Source organism: Ostrinia nubilalis, chromosome 22 (genome assembly GCF_963855985.1).
Source record: "Ostrinia nubilalis chromosome 22, ilOstNubi1.1, whole genome shotgun sequence".
NCBI classification, from domain to species: Eukaryota; Metazoa; Arthropoda; class Insecta; order Lepidoptera; family Crambidae; genus Ostrinia; species Ostrinia nubilalis.
In genome coordinates, this window is record NC_087109.1 from 12,126,662 (window position 1) to 12,148,461 (window position 21,800).

Here is a 21,800-nt window from a genome sequence, read left to right on the forward strand (position 1 = left end):
ATGGTGTTATGTCCTCACAGACACTAAAGGAATGACGCAAAATATTCATATGTATTGCGCATCAGATGACGTTCTCCTCCGAGAAAAAGGTCATGCAGATGTAGTAATGATGTTAATGGAGGATTATTTATACGCAGAACACTCATTATACATAAACTATTTTTATAATAGCGTTTCTCTTGCAGATAATCTATTAAAAAAAAAAACTTATTTCACGGGTACTTTACAATGACCAAGTTGCCTAAAAACAAAGTCCAAACGGTATAATTCGCGTAGAGTATGTGCCTCTAATTATAGAGATAAAAGAACGGTTCTTATGATTTCTACTGGGCACGATTCTGACTTCGCAGATTATAAAAAATAATAGAAGTTAAATTGAGGCCTATAAAATCAAAGGCAGCTAAACGCCATAATGTAATAAAATGAGTTAACTGTGGCGCCATCTAGTTTAGTCAGTTGCACACACTTTAGCGTATTCATTTTACTAACAAATTCATGTCAAAAATCGATACCGGTATCAAAGACAGCTACATGTCAACCAGTGAGAAATACTAGTTACGCCAACCAATCAGAGAGCAGGATTTCAGAAAAATAACATGGCCGCTGCCTTACAATCCATGCGAATGTGTCGTCCAGTTTTAAACATTATTCTTGTGTTTATATTGAATTAAGTGACAATTCCATTGCAAATCTTCGAATTTGGATAGCTATGGAGGTCTATGTAACAAAAGCAAGTGCGGGCAAGGCTCGTAAAAGAAGAAGAAACCCCGAGAATTGGAAAGCTAATATTACAAAGAATTTGATAATTTTTACACATAATTTATTTGGCCAAGCAAGGAATTCATTCTCTTGGCAGCATACAACAAAATAGAATTCCTAACAAAAAATTACCAGATAAAAAAGAGATGATGAAAAAGAGTACTCCTAGGGGTACTTATGCAGAAAAAACAACATCGTATGAGGGAATTGATTTATCAACTGTTGCATGGAAAGACAACAAAATAGTAACTATGATCTAGTTATGTAGGAGCAGAGCCTGCGATGCATGTGAAAAGATTTGACAAAAAGAAAAAGTTGATATACCATCCAAAAGCAATTATTGAATAATAGTCATATGGGTGGGGTCGACTTACTCGATAGCTTTTTAGGAAGAATTATTATCATGTATTATTATTTCACAGGCTATATGAAATCTGACTATTGACGAAAGTGTTAGTAGTAGTTTTGTGGCGCGGCCGTTTAAAGATTAGACAATACATTCAAGGTAAAAGGCATAAATATGGTGTTAGTTATGTCCTCACAGACACTAAAGGAATGACGCAAAATATTCATATGTATTGCGCATCACATGAGGTTCTCCTCCGAGGAAAAGGTCATGCAGATAAGTAGTAATGATGTGAATGGAGGATTACTTATACGCAGAACACTCATTACTCTACATAAACAATTTTTATAATAGCGTTTCTCTTGCAGATAATCTATTGTCAAAAAAAAAATATTACACGGGCACTTTACAACGACCAAGTTGCCTAAAAACGAAGTCCAAACGCGGTAATTATACCGAATTATCGCGTAGGGTATGTGCCTCTAATTAAAGAGATAAAAGAACGGTTCTCATGATTTCTACTGGGCACGATTCTAACTTCGTAAATTATACAAATAAAAGAAGTCGAAACACAGAGTTGTCCATGAATATAATAAATATATGAAAGGTGTTGACACGATCAGCTAGATGCTGTCATATTATTCCCGTTATAACAAATCCACGAGGTGGTATACAAAAATTATAACACATGTAATGCAAGTCATGATGTTGAAGGCATACGTTATGTAATAGTCAGCCAATTCAAATATGTAATAATTTATGATGTTTATGATTTTCGTATAAATGTTACTCGTAAATTAATAAACGCAGACAGACAGCCTAAGTTCTCGAGGTTTCCCGTAGTCGACCAGAGCCTGCACACGACGTAGCAACTCTAATAGCGGAGATATCAAAAATTTACCTAAAATGGCGGAAATGGAAAATACAGGTCACATTTACCTAAAATGACAAAGGTGTTACATAACGCAAAGATTAGAATAGAATAGAATAGAATAATTGTTTATTTGCATAAATTGATTGCGGGTATTGTTTAGAAATAAAAGCTGCAACATTTTTCTGTTCCCATTGCAGCAACAAGCCCGGCTTGCTTCTTGATTGTTTTAAAGATTATCATGGATATATTTAAAGTTCAGCTCATTAATTTGTAAATTTTTCACAAGTCCAGTCAGCTTGGTCCCCATGTCAGGCAGCTCGGGCAGAGGAATGATCGGCGGGGGGACATGCAGGGGACCGGCGAGGGAGAGCGAACATCGGTGATTTGGACTGGATGTTTTGGAGGATATTTTACGATTGTGACATTGAGGATGTGTCTAACCGAGTATTAATCTGATCCGACGGAGGAGCCATCAGATACAGGCCTGGCCAAGAGTGCCGTGGCGATGACCTCCGAGGAGACCACTATGCAGGCACAATGCAGGTGTCTACTGTCTATACTGCCCAAGTCGTGGGTTCGATTCCCACATTAGGCAATTCGATTGTTTAAAGTTCTTTAAAATTTTGATCTCTCCAGGGTCCAATCGAGTATAAGAGCACAGTTCAGCATCAACTTCTGATGCCAATGGTTGATGCTAAGATTTGTACTTTTCTTTCCGAAGCGAATTTACAATTAAAAATGAATTAATCAATTAAATTATTTATTTATTTATTTCCGAAGCGAAGTCAAATACTGTCATTTGCTTAGCAAAACCAATGGAAATGAATGATTTGAAACAAGTAGGAACAAACTTCTGCCGATATGTCAGAATTGGGAATGTCTTCGCTGCATGCGCGTATAAACCTAATGGAATGCCTTTTACACATTTCGTACAGACTTGATACGAAGAAATGGTCAGTAAGAGGAAAAGCTGAGTAAGAATTGAAATATTCTAGAAAGAAAAGTATTCAAGATCGCTTTAAAACTAAGTTCGGCCTGCTTATTGGTGAAACAAGGCCATGGTACCACCAACGATGGTAACACAGTTAGGAAGTCCGATATGTACTGTGCTCTGATTGATTTCAATAAATCCACGCAAATCTACAAAATAGTATTTCTGTATGTCCATAATCCATCAAATATTACAAATTTTGATTCTTGATCGAACCAAAAGTTTTTAGCGAAAACAGAGCGTTGCTGAATTGCATGAAAAATTTGAATATATTTTGGACGAAATTATCTAAATACAATTGGAAATTAATCCCAATTTTACTCGGAACTATAGTTCGCTCAGCGCGTTTAAAGATTCAAGCGTCAAATACACACGCGTAATAAATTATTATCGACATCTCCTTCTTCTTATAATTCGCAAAATGGTTCTTTCCAAATTACTTGCTGCACACAACGGGTGTAAAGGTTTGGTTGAGCCGAGCGGTGTGTGGTGAAGTAGACCGCGCGTTAATTTTAAATTTAACTTAAGTAAATGGTACCAGCCAAACGGCCCAACGACCCATCCCTTCTAATAAATATTTTTCTTCTTTTTGGATGTATTTAGTAAATACACAATAAATTGTTATGGTTACCAAAAATTTACTTTTATTTTGCCCCGGCAATTTTCTAATTTACATGGCGCCCGAACAGGGATCCTATTCCATCCCCTTTGGCTAATGTTGAGATCAGATCATGGGCCATGGGCCGACCTGAAGAAGCATTGTAGGCAATTCCCGTAAAAGCAGTAGAGTGCGTACAAATGAAGATATCTTCAATTTTCTTCTTATTTCGTCAGATCCGCTGATTTCATCAGTGCGACCTGTTTTGAGTATCTTAATCTGTAAGTCTAGATATTAGCACGTTACTACCTTGTTTAATACACCACGTAATTTTGTATACCCATTCTTATAAGATACACCATACAAGAATGCGTGGTAAATTCAGTGTACTGCTCCTGAATCAAATGTACCTACTACTGCTTTTTCTATTTATTTATATTAACCGGCAGACTGGTGACTGAGTTTGTTGCGGCGCTTCTTCTCAGCACTTGCCAAATGTTGGTCTCGAAGCGCTGGTAGGGTAAAAAGATTATGAGACATGTAGAGGCTCCTTAAGAGCAAAATATTTGACGATTTGTAAGAACTATTTAATAGTCTATCGTTCGTTTCAGCCAAATGACGTCCACTGCTGGTCTTAATAGTCTATACAAATAAAGAAATTTTGACTTTGACTTTGAGTGCAAATAAGAAAACTTGATTGGCAGAAACACTCAATTGTAACAGCTCTCTGTGCCTCCCGACGTCCACTAACCCTACAGACCACTCAAGAATTTTTTCAGTGAAATCTTGGGGTACGGGACCAACAAAAATAACAACCACGTGCCATGTGTTTCAGGACTTTTCGTGACGTTGTGTTTTGACGTGGGAGAATCATGCTTCGGCACATACGAACCGGTTCGACAGGAATGATACCACGGCCTTACAGAAAACCGGTGTGAAGCAACCCTTGTGTATCGCCGAGTGAGTGAGTGAGTGTGTTTCGCCGGCGACCCAACCCTCTTCCCCTCTCAGGAATGATGGCGCAGTTGAAAACTATTTTACTAACTGCTGCGTTACAGCGTTGGAGAATCCCTCTCTGGACATCAATGCTCACCTGACTATGGATGCCCAGGCCGCCCTTCGTATTCTGGGGAGGGCAAATTCGCGCTTAATAATGCCTGGGGCAAGAGCAAATCTACCATGGCACCCACCCTGGCCGTGGCCTTATGCAACACCAGGAGCTTACACTACAACTTTAATGCTATTCACTACCACCTCGAGACAGCAAAGCCGGCCTTGCTCTTCTTGACCGAGACGTGTTCGCGCATCGCTATGTTTCACCAACCACGCAACACTATTGGCCTCCAAAGAGGAAGTGCGTACGACACTAGCGCGTCTCCGGCCATCTTTGTCACCTACTCTCTCTCGAGCGCGCCGTTCGCTATTTTTCTATTTTTTAATATAAAACCTCAACGTAATTGAAGATTACACTAATCCTAATTATTTAAAAATCCTGAAATTGGATCGTCTTCTGCAAACACATCACCTTTGTGCCTAGGACCGGAGTGTGCGTGTACGTAACAGGCGATATCAGTTCTCGAAATCTCGACGCCTCGGCCATCTTGAAAGTTGGGACCTCTCCAACTGAAGGCTCCGTGTAGACAGCGATGACCATCTCTGCGTCTATGCCTGCTTGTTACGTTTATACGTAACGAATTACGTATCAACGAGCACAGGGCTGGCGTCTCCACGAGCGCAGGAGTTAGATAAATTTTTAGGAGTTTTATACGAGTTGAAGTGTTTAAATGAATTCATTAAACAAGAACTCTTTTAAAAGCTCTATAAATAAAAGAATGAACTTTATCAAACAATATTTTTATTTATGGCTTAAACTATTTACTTACCTAGCCCAGTAGGCAGATTAAATGAGAACCCTTTAGAAATTTGGAATGATCTCAAGATTTAGCTTCTTATAGTAAACATACAATCGCATACAAATATAATTAATCAAGGTAGGAACTTCAGTCGCATCTGAACTAAATCACAATGCGTTTCGGAAGGATTTCTAGTTGCCGATAGCAGGAACTTGCCGAAAGTTGACTGTTTAATGCTATTGCAATACTTGCACGAAAATGCATTACTAGCATCACGGGAAGCATAATTATGTTGACACAGCCGTACGTAAGACGTAGAAGTTAAGAAAGAAGGAAACTATGCATTGTTAAATGCAGGGTAACACCAGAACATAAAGTAAAAGTTAACTTGTACCAAATTTCAGCTGTAATCGATGAATCTGTCGAAAATATAGTCATGGTAGAATGCAACAACTGTGCAGCTCTGTAGGAGGATGCAAACATGCTATCTGTTTTGCTATTTGGGTTATAAAACGGTCTGATGAACCTTCAACTACATCAACATGTTATTGGAGTAAACCAAAACTTTCTGGAACTGTAGGTGACCAGAAGTTCATCTTAGGCAAATAGAAAAAACTCCAACTCCACTCAACTAGAACCATAACATTAAATTAAGGTTAATTTGACGGTTTTCTGAAGAATGCAAGAGACACAAAGTAACAATTAAATGTAGAAGCAGGGGCATCACAACAAAAACCACGAGTACGTCAGATATAGGCTATCAAGATGCTTAAAGGACAGATTTTTTCCCCATTTGAGCCACCACATTTAATGAAGGGAATCAGATATAATTTAATCAATTCAGGTTCTTGAATTACATTACCTGATTACATTACATGGAAAAGAGCGCATAACAAAATAGAGCCGTAATAGCCACAAATCACCTAGCTAGTATTCATAAGTATGTTTCTCGTTTCCAGAACTTGGAGTAATTGAAAAAGATTCTACAGCTACTGCAGCAGACCTTTTAATGCTCTAGGACGACATATTGTGTGAATGGCAGTTACAGCAATATAACTGCAAAAATTTTTGGGCAGCTGTAACTCCCACATCCTCATCACAAGTTGTGGCACGAAAGTTTAAGAGTTTTAAAAACAATCAAAGGACATTGTCAGAAACCGCCTTAGATTCCTGGGCACAGCAGTAAAGTATCAAAATTAATCTCTTACTTTTTGAATACTTAAATATTAATTAGATTGTAACGGACACTTGAGGATTAGAAAATGAAATAATAAAAGTCTTTTATATGTATTCCATAATACTATGACGACATCCGGACATTTTAGGGCGTGGCCTGCTCCATATCCTATGAAGTTCCATAATTTGTGTCGATAAAATCTATGTAAAATCGGCACAAGGCAATGCCGTACTTCATTGTTAGGAATCCATGTAATAGTGATGTTGACTGCGGTCATCATAGACAATAAGATACCGATCTTGTAAATAAAATAAATCGTCCATATTGCTACAGTATGACTAGATTTTAATTAAAAGTTAAAAATATATTGCACGATACTACAAGAAGCTATCTAATGTGTCCAACTGGTCGAAGGTTATGAATAAAATAAAAAGAATTGTGATCATAACACTGATATAGACAATGACAACAATATGGGATCATCTTTAATATATCTGTAACAGTTTCAAAATCCGATGAAAAATCCAATGCCGCTTAAAGTGAGAGAAATGTCTAAAGTTCTAATAGAATTGAAAGTTTTATTCGCTCAAAATGCTTATAACAATAATTGGTAATACATTTCAAATATTAAGTACCTTTATAATGTATCGATAGAACCAAAATGATGTCCTCTCAGCTTGGAAAGGGAAAACCCAGGATTGGGGGAGCGCTCCAGGCAATGTTCAGAACATTTCATAGGTAGTAGTAAATAATATTTATTTTATTATTAAAATTGAATATTTTGATATTGATAAAATTGAATATATCTTTCGATTCAAATACCGAATATTTTTCAATCGATAATAATTATCGAGAATTGTTAATAATATTCAATTAAAAGTTGTTCAATCCCTAGTCATGCATAGACTAAGACGGTAACCATGGAGATAGTTAGTTTGGTAAGTCACGTGTTAAATGTCAAGAGTGGAAAGTAAACATAGGATTCATGTTATTTATTTACGTGCAAAATGTAAGTAATAATAAATCATAAAAGTGGAACGCCGAGCTATTTCCAAAACCCGTCCAATATTATAATACAATTTGGCTGCGACAACTACAATACAGAACATCTCCCAAATCGATGTGCATAAAATAATATAATACAATACTAGTAAGTAAGAGGTTATGATAACAATATTGCTATCAATAAGTTTATAGAATTGGTCCGCCAGGTATAATTGTTCTTACATAAAGATTTGTGTCATTTAGAACCTAGAAAGTATTTTTTCGGCACTGTTGATCTAACGGCGAACAATGTATGGAGAACGAACATTGTCCTTTGAAATAAAGGTGTAGTGTCTTCTTTATCCAACTGGATAAAACAATAGAAAATTGTAAAAACTTGGCCAAATATCATATATAACTCCCATGTCACCTCATCACAAACTGTGGCACGAAAGTTTAAGAGTTTTAAAAACCATGAAATTTTAAATGCCCAAAAATGTGTCTTCTTCATACAGCTGGATAAAACAATATAATTTAAAGACACTGAGGAATACCGCTGCTCTCAACCCAATAGCAGCGGAGATCAAGAAAAAATATCGCGGAGCTCGAGAAGAGAGGACTTAGCACACGATTCATGTGGATTAAGGCGCATGCTGGACTACCCGGAAATGAAAGGGCAGACACCTTCGCAAAGGAGGCTGCACTAAAATTTAAAGTAAGTGCATTCGTAGACTGCTTCCTTCTGTCCTTCGCTAAGCGAACCGTCAGGGGCATCACCATCGCGCTGTGGCAAATCCGGCACGGTTCCCTCTGAGACCGGATCGGTTATAAAATGTTTTACCACGTTAGAGCAGAACGCCGGACTTTCGCCAGGATAAAGCCGACAAATGTCTTAGCTAATTTTAACGGGTCACGGAGGTCTAACCGTCTAACTTATTCCTTGGCAGTGACCTGTCAGTTTCCGTGGTGACCCTCGTCTTCCTATCTACAAATTTAAAGAAGCACGCTTCTTACTCACACAATAATAATTTTACGATGCGATTCTTTCTCACGCCGCTTGTAGCCTGAGACTGTGCGAGCCACGTTGAATCCCAGAAAAAGAAAATAACGTTCAGGGTAAACGACTTACAAACCGCATGGTTTTGAAGGTACCCATTTTCACATCTTACAAGTAGTCTTTTCATATTTAACAATAAGTTTCAGGAATTGTACACTCCAATGAAGTAGGTAAGCTTCTTTTTTGTCACTCACAATCACTTCTTTTATGGAAAGGAAGACTTAGTTGCGTGAAGTGTATCCGTAGTAAGACAGCTAGATTTGGCATAAAATCTTAATGCTAATCTCAAGTTATGCGAAACGTTGAAAGGGTACTTTTTGAAAAGTATAACCCCATCAAGGATTCTGCAATGCACGCACCACAGCCAAGGTGCAAGGAAAAGATATTTTATGATTGCATTAGAGTCTGAGCGCCATATCCGGAAGACCAAGCGAGCCGCAATATCACATCAAGAACATCTGCTGCTAATCGCAATGTGCTGACAAGGACCATTGGTCCCTCACACTATTCACCGAATATCTTCATAATTTGTAGCGACTACGAGGTTACGTTACTTCAGCAGTTTAAGAAGTCTGACTGAAGCCGAAAATGCGTATATTTTTAGTTGAATATTGATTGCGTGAGAGGCAGTGGAGTTTTTGCGTGGTCAGTAGAGCAGGGAGTGTATACTCAGAATATAATACTGACCAAGCTTTTGCCCAGCACTGGGCAAAAGCTTGGTCAGTATTATATTCTGAGTGCCATCTCCGGAAGACCAGCCTGAACCTAATCATACGTAGCTCTCATCCAACAATTTCAGAAAAGATATATTATGTGTAGAATATCTTCATAATTTGCAGTGACTACGAGGTTACATTACTTCAGCAGTTTAAGAAGTCTGACTGAAGCCGAAAATACGTATATTAAATTGAATATTGATTGCGTGAGAGGCAGTGAAGCTATTAGAGTGGTCAGTAGAGCAAGGACAGTAGGAGCGTAGTTAGGCCCATCATCATGGACATTAGAAGAAGAGATGGCGCTGCCGTCACATACAGAAGCACATACTGAACATCTTCATAATGTGGAATGGCCATAAGTTTCCAATGATCAGACAATTACAACGAGTTAGCTTCTATTGACCACACATTTATTAAAGCTATTATTTATTATATTTACTACTGTGGCGGCCATAATGAACACTGTTTGCTGCACCCCCGTTGCTGGCGCCCCATGCCGCCGTTTGTGGCCGGCGAATAACAAGTGTGTAAAGTTAACACTCCCTTGCTCCTTGACACTCGAATCGTATACCAACTGTTTCCCCTGAATTTATTGTAAATATTGTTACATTAATTTTTTAAATCATTTTTCATTAACTAACTTTCCTCCTTTATCAAGCTCCGACCTCTTTTTCATACTCTTAAACCAAAATGCTCATTTGGATGTTCATAGAGGGACCATTCCCTCAATCACCACGCGGATAATCTCCATAATTTGCAGTGACTACGAGGTTACATTACTTCGGCAGTTTAAGAAGTCTGACTGAAGCCGAAAATACGTATATTAAATTGAATATTGATTGCGTGAGAGGCAGTGAAGCTATTAGAGTGGTCAGTAGAGCAAGGACAGTAGGAGCGTAGTTAGGCCCATCATCATAGACATTAAAAGAAGAGATGGCGCTGCCGTCACACAAACATTGCCTCTTGACATTGGCAACAAAGAAATTAGAGGTAGACTATCGTCAAATACAGAGGCACATACTGAACATCTTCATAATGTGGAACGGCCATAAGTTTCCAATGATCAGACAATTATAACGAGTTAGCTTCTATTGAGCACACTACTACTGTGGCGGCCATAATGAACACTGTTTGCTGCACCCCCGTTGCTGGCGCCCCATGCCGCCGTTCGTGGCCGGCGAATAACAAGTGTGTAAAGTTAACACTCCCTTGCTCCTTGACACTCGAATCTTATACCAACTGTTTCCCCTGAATTTATTGTAAATATTGTTACATTAATTTTTTTAATCATTTTTCATTAACTAACTTTCCTCCTTTATCAATGGCTCCGACCTCTTTTTCATACTCTTAAACCAAAATGCTCATTTGGATGTTCATAGAGGGACCATTCCCTCAATCACCACGCGGATAATCTCCATAATTTGCAGTGACTACGAGTTTACATTACTTCAGCAGTTTAAAAAGTCTGACTGAAGCCGAAAATACGTATATTAAATTGAATATTGATTGCGTGAGAGGCAGTGAAGCTATTAGAGTGGTCAGTAGAGCAAGGACAGTAGGCGCGTAGCTAGGCCCATCATCATGGACATTAGAAGAAGAGATGGCGCTGCCGTCACATAAACATTGCCTCTCGACATTGACAACAGAGAAATTAGAGGTTGACTGTCGTCAAATACAGAAGCACATACTGAACATCTTCATAATGTGGAACGGCCATAAGTTTCCAATGATCAGACAATTACAACGAGTTAGCTTCTATTGACCACACATTTATTAAAGCTATTATTTATTATATTTACTACTGTGGCGGCCATAATGAACACTGTTTGCTGCACCCCCGTTGCTGGCGCCCCATGCCGCCGTTTGTGGCCGGCGAATAACAAGTGTGTAAAGTTAACACTCCCTTGCTCCTTGACACTCGAATCGTATACCAACTGTTTCCCCTGAATTTATTGTAAATATTGTTACACTAATTTTTTAATTATTTTTCATTAACTAACTTTCCTCCTTTATCAAGCTCCGACCTCTTTTTCATACTCTTAAACCAAAATGCTCATTTGGATGTTCATAGAGGGACCATTCCCTCAATCACCACGCGGATAATCTCCATAATTTGCAGTGACTACGAGGTTACATTACTTCAGCAGTTTAAAAAGTCTGACTGAAGCCGAAAATACGTATATTTAAATTGAATATTGATTGCGTGAGAGGCAATGAAGCTATTAGAGTGGTCAGTAGAGGCCCAGCACTGGGCAACAGCTTGGTCTATATTAGATTCTGAGTGCCATCTCCGAAAGACCAGCCTGAACGTAATCATACGACGCGTAGCTCTCATCAAACAATTTCAGAAAAGATATTCGAGACAGACAGATTATTATCGTCAAATACGGAGGCAATTACAATTTTCTTCATAAAATGTGGAAGGACCATGATTTACTAATGATCAGATAAACTTTTATTGACAGCACTAACTGACGGGGCCACAATTGCCTCGTGGACATTAATTTAGGAGAAGAGATGGCGCTGCCGTCGTGAATATTATACATTGGCTCTTGACATTGGCATAAAATAAATTAGAGGTTGATTATCGTCAAATACAGAGGTACTAACTGAACATCTTCATAATGTGGAATGGCCATAAGTTTCCAATGATCAGACAATTACAACGAGTTAGCTTCTATTGACCACACATTTATTAAAGCTATTATTTATTATATTTACTACTGTGGCGGCCATAATGAACACTGTTTGCTGCACCCCCGTTACTGGCGCCCCATGCCGCCGTTCGTGGCCGGCGAATAACAAGTGTGTAAAGTTAACACTCCCTTGCTCCTTGACACTCGAATCGTATACCAACTGTTTCCCCTGAATTTATTGTAAATATTGTTACACTAATTTTTTAAATCATTTTTCATTAACTAACTTTCCTCCTTTATCAAGCTCCGACCTCTTTTTCATAGTCTTAAACCAAAATGCTCATTTGGATGTTCATAGAAGGACCATTCCCTCAATTACCACGCGGATAATCTCCATAATTTGCAGTGACTACGAGGTTACATTACTTCAGCAGTTTAAAATGTCTGACTGAAGCCGAAAATACGTATATTTAAATTGAATATTGATTGCGTGAGAGGCAGTGAAGCTATTAGAGTGGTCAGTAGAGCAAGGACAGTAGGAGCGTATCTAGGCCCAGCACTGGGCAACAGCTTGGTCTATATTAGATTCTGAGTGCCATCTCCGAAAGACCAGCCTGAACGTAATCATACGAAGCGTAGCTCTCATCAAACAATTTCAGAAAAGATATTCGAGACCGACAGATTATCGTCAAATACGGAGGCAATTACAATTTTCTTTATACTGTGGAAGGACCATGATTTACCAATGATCAGATTTATTGACAGCACTAACTGTGGGGGCCACAAATGGCTCGTGGATTTTTCCTGTGGCAACACTACCGCTAACAGCTGATTTGAACTTAATCCCAATTTATTTACTGGTTTTTATTTAATTAAATATCAAAAAAGGTCTCTAAACTCATCACTGTTACTGTTTTATGTAATTATAAGTGAAATAACGTTAAAATCTGTGTATTGTATTGTGTTTATAGTGCAAATTTTTCAAATACCTATGACCGTTTTGACAGTGCAAGACAATTATCTACTAACCACACTAATACTGTGACAGCTATAATGAAAATTTGCTGCACCTGCGGCGCTCCATGCCGCCGTTTTGCGGTCGGCGAAAAAAATTGTATAAAGTGTCACTATAATACCTACTCTCTTGCTCCTTGACTCTCGAATCGAATCCAACTGTTCCCCTGAATTGATTGTAGATAATGTTACATATTTTTTTTAATCATTTTTGATTAACTAGCTTTCGTCCCTTATCAATAGCTCCGACCTCTTTTTCCTACTCTTAAACCAAAATGCTCATTTGGATGTTCATCGAGGCACCATCGGTCCCTCGCACTTCTAAATGAATATCTTCATAATGTGCAGTGACTACGAGGTTACATTACTTCAGCAGTTTAAGAAGTCTGACTGAAGCCGATAATGCGTATATTTAAATTGAATATCGATTGCGTGAGAGGCAGAGGAGTTTGCAGCCCCCACCATTACTTGCGGTCAGCGGAGGACACCAAGCTGGAAGGCTTGGCAGCGATAGCCAAGATATTGGAAAACTACAGCTACTAATCCAATACAGCATAACCTCGATGTTTTTCTTTACATTTCAGGTGTATCTCAAAAATTTTGCTCTAAACGAAAAGTACTGATGGACGGTCATGAAATTGTAGCTTGGAGGCAGATGTTTTGAGACAAAATCGTACTGAATGCCAACCTGTCGAATTTTTCGATGAAACAAATATTCACGCTTCGTATTCTGTTAAAAAATGTTATCGAACTGGTGAGGAGGAAGGAGTTTTAACCAGTGATTCTTGGTACTTGGCTTCAGCCCGCTGGATAATTGTCCGTGCAGGTGGTGAAATGGGTTCAATACAAAACGCGCAATTAATATTTAAATCGCAGACGAAATCAGAAGATTTCCATGGCGACATGAACAGGACTAATTTTATGAAATAGCTACGTGAGAAATGGATACCTAATTTACAGTCTAAAGTTTTAACTGTCATGGATAACTCGCCTTACCACACTGTCACTGTAAATAAGCAAGGTGTTCTAAAACCGATATGCATATTACATATTGGATCACAAGCTCACAACCACCACACGATCCAGGTTTTTCAGTTCTACTTAACCCTGGTGATTTCATGCCACCCAACTATGGCATTGATGAGTTTGAATTTGAACTACTCGGAAATCTTAAGCTAAGTAATTTTATCTTTTTTAATAGCCATTGTTTTTTTGTGGAGTCTTATAAAATGTCGAGTAGCCAGTAATCATGTAGGGCAGAAAGCGGCAACATTGTAAAATTGACTGAAGATGGACGCTGAAATCGATAAAATTATAGAAGTTGACGAGTCTGATACGGAGTCAGACAGCATCAGTGAACAAACAGCAGCCAAACCAGCCAGTTGATAAACTTCACCACTCCAATATAGAAAACATTGAAGAATCTCATGTAAAATCGGCTCTTCAGAATACAGTCTTAACGCTAAGTAACTTAGTACTTAGCATGTTTAACTCTACAGTCGAAGAACAACGTATGCTTCAACAATTTATGATATGTGAACAGAACATGTCATATCTCACCCACACAAGCATGGTACGCGTTCACCTGCAGAACGCGTTTATGTAAATTGATGAAAGGTCATTTTTCATGGCCAGTCTTTGAATGCTAGTTCTTGCACTTCAAGAGTAAGTATTCTAAAATCTGCAGTTAACTCTTCATTACAATGTGGCATCGAGACGATACGGTAAATAATTAGATCCTCATCATTTCAACCACCGAAGTTCACAGAACGTCCACTGCTGAACACAGAACGTTCACTGCTGAACACAGAACGTCCACTGCTGAACATAGAACGTCCACTGCTGAACATAGAACGTCCACTGCTGAACATATGCCTCTCTTCAATGATTTTCAGATTGGCCGGTTGGTAGTTAAAGATAAAGGTAAAATGTCCAATTTTAGTTATACAAAATAAATTTCCAACACCCAGACATCACAATTTAAACCTTGTATTCCACAACTACTACAAATCCTCAAAACTTTTCCTTTTTCAGAACTCAAACTTTTTACCCAAAAAGTAATACAATGAATACAACGAGTAAATAATCAAGCGACTTGAACCATCAACAACGAAGCAGTCTGACGTCTTTTTAACTTTAAATTATGTGGTAAAAAGTAATAAACAGAAGAGAAAAACCACCAACGGGTAACGAATTCATCTGTAGTAAATTGTACACAACAAAACATTTAATTCATATTTATGCCATAATTATGTAGTTGTCAATCCTATACAACAATACAATTTATTTAATATTTTATGCCATAGTTGTAAATTCTATACAACTAAATATTTCATTCATAATTTATGCCATAGTTGTAAACTCTATACAACTATACATTATTATTACTATACGACGTAACATTTAATTCATACTTTATGCCATAGTTGTAAATTCTATACAACAAGACATTTTGCCATATTATTATGTTTGTCTCGAAGCGCTGGTAGGGCCCAAAAGATAAGGAGACATGTAAAGTGCCCCATAAGGGCTACCTTTTCTTTTTTTATGTAAATAACATTTTGACGTTCATAAGTGCCACTTGTGGTCTAAACTGAATAAATATTTTTGATTTTGATTTATTTCATTAAGATGACAATAGTTGTAAATTTTATACAACAAAAAATTTTCAACAATATGGAATGACACCACGTAAAGAAATGCTTTTTATAAACTGTGAAAACAACACTGCCATACATTATATGGAAAGTACCAACATTTCACGACACTTGTAGGAAAGTCAACTGACCAAAACACTATTAATTTCAACGAAAATTATACACACTATTTTAAATCCTATACAATATTTCGTTACTATTTGTCTAGAATCGTTTTATACTGTACTGATACTTGTACTGTACGATAATACATTGTATGTCGAGTTTATTAAAAAAAAATGATACAGCTTTTTTAACACAATTTTAAATCGTGTCCCCTAACAACTTTTGATACGATTTGCCTAGAAACATTTTTGTCATAAGTACCATTCTTGTACAATACGATTTTATGCAAAATTTTAAACTCTTTTTTTGGAAAATGCAAATGGGACTGAATGCGAATGCTACCGAAATTGACACGTTGAAATGCGAATGGCACGGAATGCGATTAGGAATGTCATTTTTGAATTAGTGACGAAACGTGACGGAAGGTCTGCGTCAAACCCCTAACGATATCTCACTGAAACCATGGGGATCATTCCCAGAATTTTATTTTTACGATGACAATTTTCCAAACAGACAATCTGAAAATCAATGGAGGCCTATGTTCAGTGGACGTCCTGTGGCTAAAATGATGATGATAAACAATTTAGAGTCACATATTTGACTCGTTTTAAAATTCAAAACTAATGCCAACATCTTTGACTGTTTCACAGACAAGCTGTAGAACCTGAAATTGAATAGATATTGGAATTAACTTAAATACATAATGTATGTAAACAAATAAAGATACAATTGTAATATAATAAACATTGTACTCAACAATTTATTCGATATCTAGACTAGATTGGCCTGACTACTCAGTCAAAATATTAACACTATTATTATACATAACAAGTAATATAATTATGTATTACTATAACAAGTAACTAAATAATAACACTAAATAACTCAACTTATGTAAATACAAACATACAACAAAAGGTTCACAACCTCTTAACATTATTAACAATTCATTCATATATTAAAAAAACGACACAGAATCCAAGCTTTTCGTTTAACACACGAGTTATTGACACAAAACTCACAAGGGCAAGAGGTATAAAGATAACAGACTTGTACTTCAACTTTCTCCCAGGACAAACTTGGCCTTCACTGGTTGGGTTTTTATTGGCGGTAGCTGTAGATCCTGGCTACACAGGAGCTACAGCGGTGGGAACGAGAGGTGGGAAGAGTCCCGTATATTTTGTAACTCCCGTTAGCCCCTCGTACTAAGCTAAATATGCTTGTATCACGAGTGAGCTCACCAAACTAGTCGAGCGGCGGCAGGGACCGAACCCGCGTTCCCCGGATCACGAGTCGGCCAGTCCGACCCCTTCACCGTTCGGCTATCGTGGCTTCAAAGGCATATTGACGCGTCCGGGCATCGAACAAATGCTAGCTGGCCCAGTTCTCGACGAAGGTTTTGACGTCATCATACACTCCGAAGAACACGAAACCGCCTAGCATGAAGCCGGTAAGACGAGGAGTGGCACCTGAAGACAAATTACGAATTAATGATGATATGTACAGTCAGCGTCAAAATATAGTCAAAAAGTTCGCAACATGTGTTGGTAAGAACTCAACAACGTCTGAACCAATTTTACTAATTCTTTTTTTAATGTTCGTTGAAGTCCAAGGATGGTTTTTACGGCGAGATTTGCAAAATTCAACCACTAAGGGAGTAAAATGGGGTCCACGCGTACGAAGTCGCAGGCAGCCGCTAATAAGTGAATAAATACGTATTATGTGGAATACCCATGCGTGTGTTAGTATAGGTGTGCAAGTGCATCTATGACTTAGGGGGCGTCCATTAATTACGTGAGACAATTTTGGCTCTTTTTTAACCCCCCCGCCCCCCTTGGTGAGAATTTCATGAGATTTTGCCGGACCCCCTCCCAAGTTTTTTACTTTTTGTTAATATTTGAGCATTGGTAGCAAACTGCGGATCTAAAAACTGGGCCTGTGTTCACAAATGCAGACGGAGGATTTATTCTGTGTGTTGTTGAAAAAAATTACTTGATATTTCTCGACACCCCCCTCTCCCCCACGTGAGATTAAGTGAGGTTTTTTTGGACACCCTACCCCCTAAGTCTCACGTAATTAATGGACGCCCCCTTACCTGCAAACAATCCTCTCACTCCTGACTCCGAGTAAATACTGGAGAGCACCGGTCGTATCCTCAATTTCCTGGTGACGGCATAGTCTTCAGCTAGCATGATGCGTGTCTTCGCCAAGTCTAATGGCGTCGTCACGACTCCAGCGAACCCGCCTGCGATAGAACCACACACCGCGCTCTGCAGGGAAACAGGAGTTTAATACGATAGCACAGTGCATTCTGTAGGCCTAAGATGCGCGCCGCGATAAGCGGTTATCACGCCATTTTATCGATTTTGCCCATACATTTTGACGTCGATAAAAGTTATCACGGCGCGCATCTTAGGCCTACTGGACATGGAGAGCCAGAATTAATCATGGCGATCCCATCTCTTACAATCACAGAAAAAATCTGCTGTCTTCTGACTGATCGCATGTGAATAAAAAAAAATAAGATAGCAATATGGCCTACAGCAGGGCTTCCTGAACTTTTTATACTGCAACGCCCTTGGGGTTTAGCATTTTTTGCGATGCCCTGGGGAGCATTGCGACGCAGTTTGGGAACCCCTGGTCTAAAGTAATACAGCCCGCAAGAAAGTTATATTTGAAATAATTGTTTATGTACCTATATTATAAATCATCTAGCATAGTGGTGAGACTGATTTCAGATGAAACACGGAAAAAAACGTAATTTTCATTAAAACAGGTTTTGGTTTGGAAACTACGATTTTGCTAATGTTCCGTATATCGCACGGATTTTTTTATCCGCACGTATATTTTTATGAAAAGATTATTATAATATGTAACTAGAATTAATTAAAAAAGCTTCTTGAAAAACATTATATAAAATTTTTGAAAGTAGATATCAAATCTCCTAATTACTATTTACGGTTTAATTGAACCTTGATAGGAATATACAAGACAACATCTCTATAAAAGTGTTACATTACAACATAATTACCTGGAAGCTGGTGATCTGTCCATCGTTGCGGTGCGAGACGAGGGTCTTCAGGAACTCCCAGACGGGCAGCTCGATGAAGCTGAAGGGCAGGTCCCGGGCCACAGTGGAGAAAAAGCCGCGGTACACGCCTCGCCGCAGGCCCTCTGATTTGTAAGCCTGGTGTAGGAACAGAGATGGAATTGTGTGAAGCAATCGTTATCACAGTTCATAACGTACAATTATTCTGTCAAACGCTTTGTTTATCTGACTTTATCGTACGTTATGAACTGTCAAATTATTACGATTGCTTTACACAATTCCACCTCAGCTTTAGTTGTTAGTTAGTTGTCAGGGCAATCGAATACCGCACTTAGCCTTATGATTGGGCCATTGTGCGCGATTTGTGGTTTATCTTCCTCAGGAACAGCTTTATGAACACTTCTATAGTTGTAGCGCTTAACTCATGTAATGCCTGAGTGTGAGTGTGAATGTCATGGGTGATTTTTTACGTCAAATGTCAACGAGAATTCAGCCCCCTTAGACAAAACGCACTTTTTGATCGAATCGAAAATCGAATCCGTCAAAACTCCATACAAAAAAGGGGCTTTTCGACCACTTTTCGACTGGTTTGCGATTTTAAAGTGCATTTTGACTAGAACCCCAGATTTATTATGCTCTGTCACGTCATAATAATTGTCAAAATCACCCCTCCCGTGCCGCTGCCATACCTCAGGCATTGACTGACTTGAGCACTAGATGTAACGAAATTATGTACTACTAGCTGACCCGGCGAACTTTGTTCCGCCTTAATGGCAATAAATAAGCAGACTTTTTTTATTTCGAACGGGATAAAAAGTATCCTATGTCCTTCTCCTGGCTCTAAACTACCTCCCTGACAATTTTCAGCTAAATCGGTTCAGCCGTTCTTGAGTTATAAGTGGAGTAACTAACACGACTTTCTTTCATATATAGAAAAGAATAGAAGAATAGATTGGATTGTAATGGACATTTAGAAAAAAAAACTTGCCTCTAATAATATCCTTATACTACTCCTTGTCTGGCTGCCAATATAAGTTTGCTTCCTTTGCTTTGCTATCTCAGTAGGAACTCTGATTACACAGGCCAACTGTAACAAAAAGAAAAATAAATCATAAAAAATGAAAAAAGTAACAAATTAAAAAAAATGACATGCAGTCAGAGTCAAATAGTTTGTAACACCCAAAGCGGCCAAAAAGTTGACAAAACAACCATAAAATCCAATCTTAACAAAGACATGTTGCGAACTTTTGGCTACTTTGGGTGTTACGAACTATTTGACGCCGACTGTACCAACAGGGTGCTATCGCCATTTATTTCAATTCGAAGGTAACTAAAGACACTATAAACTGGTTTTATTCACCCTTATGATAAAAATTAATTAAAAATCAACATACCACTTCCCCGACACTGGCTGCCACCATGTGGACTAACGGCGCATACTGCTTATCAACGTGAGGCTGCAATAACTTCTTAGTTGTCTCATATGAAACAAAGAACAAGGACGCTGTGGGGATGGAGGTCGATGCCACTGTCAGCAAGCCTAGGGTAGATGAAAAGATTTGATTAAATGCAGATATCACTGTAGCAGACGAGGCGAAGAAAATCGGCAAGACCTGGAGCGAGATCAAAGGCGAAGCTCAAGGCCGAACGCGATGGAGGACTGTTGTGGACGTCATCTGCCCCAACTAGGGGACATAGGACCATAAGTCGTCAGACATCACTAGAAAACTTGTATAATTTAGGACTAGGTAATTATGCAATCTATTAGGTAACTAGCGGCCGCCCGCGACTTCGTACGCGTGGATCCCGTTTCATCCCCTTTAAATTTTTCCTGAATTTTCTTTGCTATAAACCTCACGGAGCCCGAGACCTTTCCTAGGAATGCAAAACCATGGAAATCGGTTAGTGCGTTCTGGAGTTATAGCGTCAGGGAGGAAAACCCGACTTATTTTTTGTATAGTAGATTTAGACAAATTCTTGTAGGGTGTGGTGTGGTATATACTTGTTATTATTACACAATGTAAAACCCTGGTCCTCCTAAATAAATAAAAGAAAGTTGATAATTGTTATAAGCTAAGTAATTTACCTGCTCTTACCTCGGTACACCCCTCTGAAGCCGCCGGCCTTGTGGAAACCTTGCTCGCTCTGCAGACGAGTCTTTAAGGTGTCCAGCGGGTACAACGTGACGTCCACAGAAATACCGGCAAGAGCACCGGCCTGAAACAAACAAAGATCAATGTAATTCACACGCTACAAGATTCGGATAGATTTAACTAGGTAGGTTAGGTTACTTTTTTAACTTTCAATATTCTAAGAGCTATACTCTTTCGGCGCGACTTGCAGCGTATACTTTATTGCTTGTGAAATAGAGCGAATTGAATTGAATCACTATCAACAAATACTCGTTTAATTATGTAGGTAGGTACAGCTAGGTAATTGAAAATGTAACGGATTTGTGCAATGTTATGAGAGAATACTTTAGAAAACTCACCAGTAAAGGGGCCATGAATGGGCGATTAACATTTTGAGGCTTTACAGGTGATTCCATTGTAAATAATAACTAAATTTAAGTAATTGCTAATAACCTAACCTATGATTTGTGCGCGAACTAATTAAAGGAGAACAGAAACACCTAACCTCTTTTATCACTCAAGTTATCTCACAATTACGTAACTTAACATTTTATCACGAAATATGACTGAAAAACCATAATTTAATTATACTGGCGGAAATCTCTGCAAGATAAAATTCACCCAATGACGCCATATTTGATGAATGAATGATGATACCAGTGTTGCCAGTCGGATCTAGTCAGAAATTACCAGAAATATAAAAAAAAGTAACCTTTTTGAATCAAAAGTAACCTTCATACGGGGGGGGGGGGGGGGGTGTTTGCGGAGCGATGATTGTGTAAGGTTGTTCATGGATGGAAACTGAATACAATTGATCATCTAAATTCGAAAAGTGACCCAGTCGTATAAAAA

General features: G+C 38.4%; 2 protein-coding genes across 2 annotated transcripts in view; one reads left to right on the forward strand and one right to left on the reverse strand.

Annotated features, from left to right (window-relative positions):
- The window catches only part of LOC135082631 (uridine 5'-monophosphate synthase-like), a 201,616-nt gene that overhangs the window by 21,346 nt on the left and 158,470 nt on the right, over positions 1-21,800 (forward strand). The gene's annotated exons all lie outside the window — the stretch shown is intronic.
- On the reverse strand, positions 16,966-21,596 carry LOC135082630 (mitochondrial S-adenosylmethionine carrier protein-like). The gene is made up of 7 exons (XM_063977416.1): positions 21,308-21,596; positions 20,913-21,033; positions 20,211-20,356; positions 19,805-19,903; positions 18,799-18,954; positions 17,863-18,037; positions 16,966-17,236 (listed from the first exon to the last, which is right to left on the reverse strand). The coding sequence occupies exons 1-7, from the start codon at positions 21,362-21,364 to the stop codon at positions 17,139-17,141; spliced, it is 852 nt and encodes a 283-aa protein (XP_063833486.1). The 5' UTR covers positions 21,365-21,596; the 3' UTR covers positions 16,966-17,138.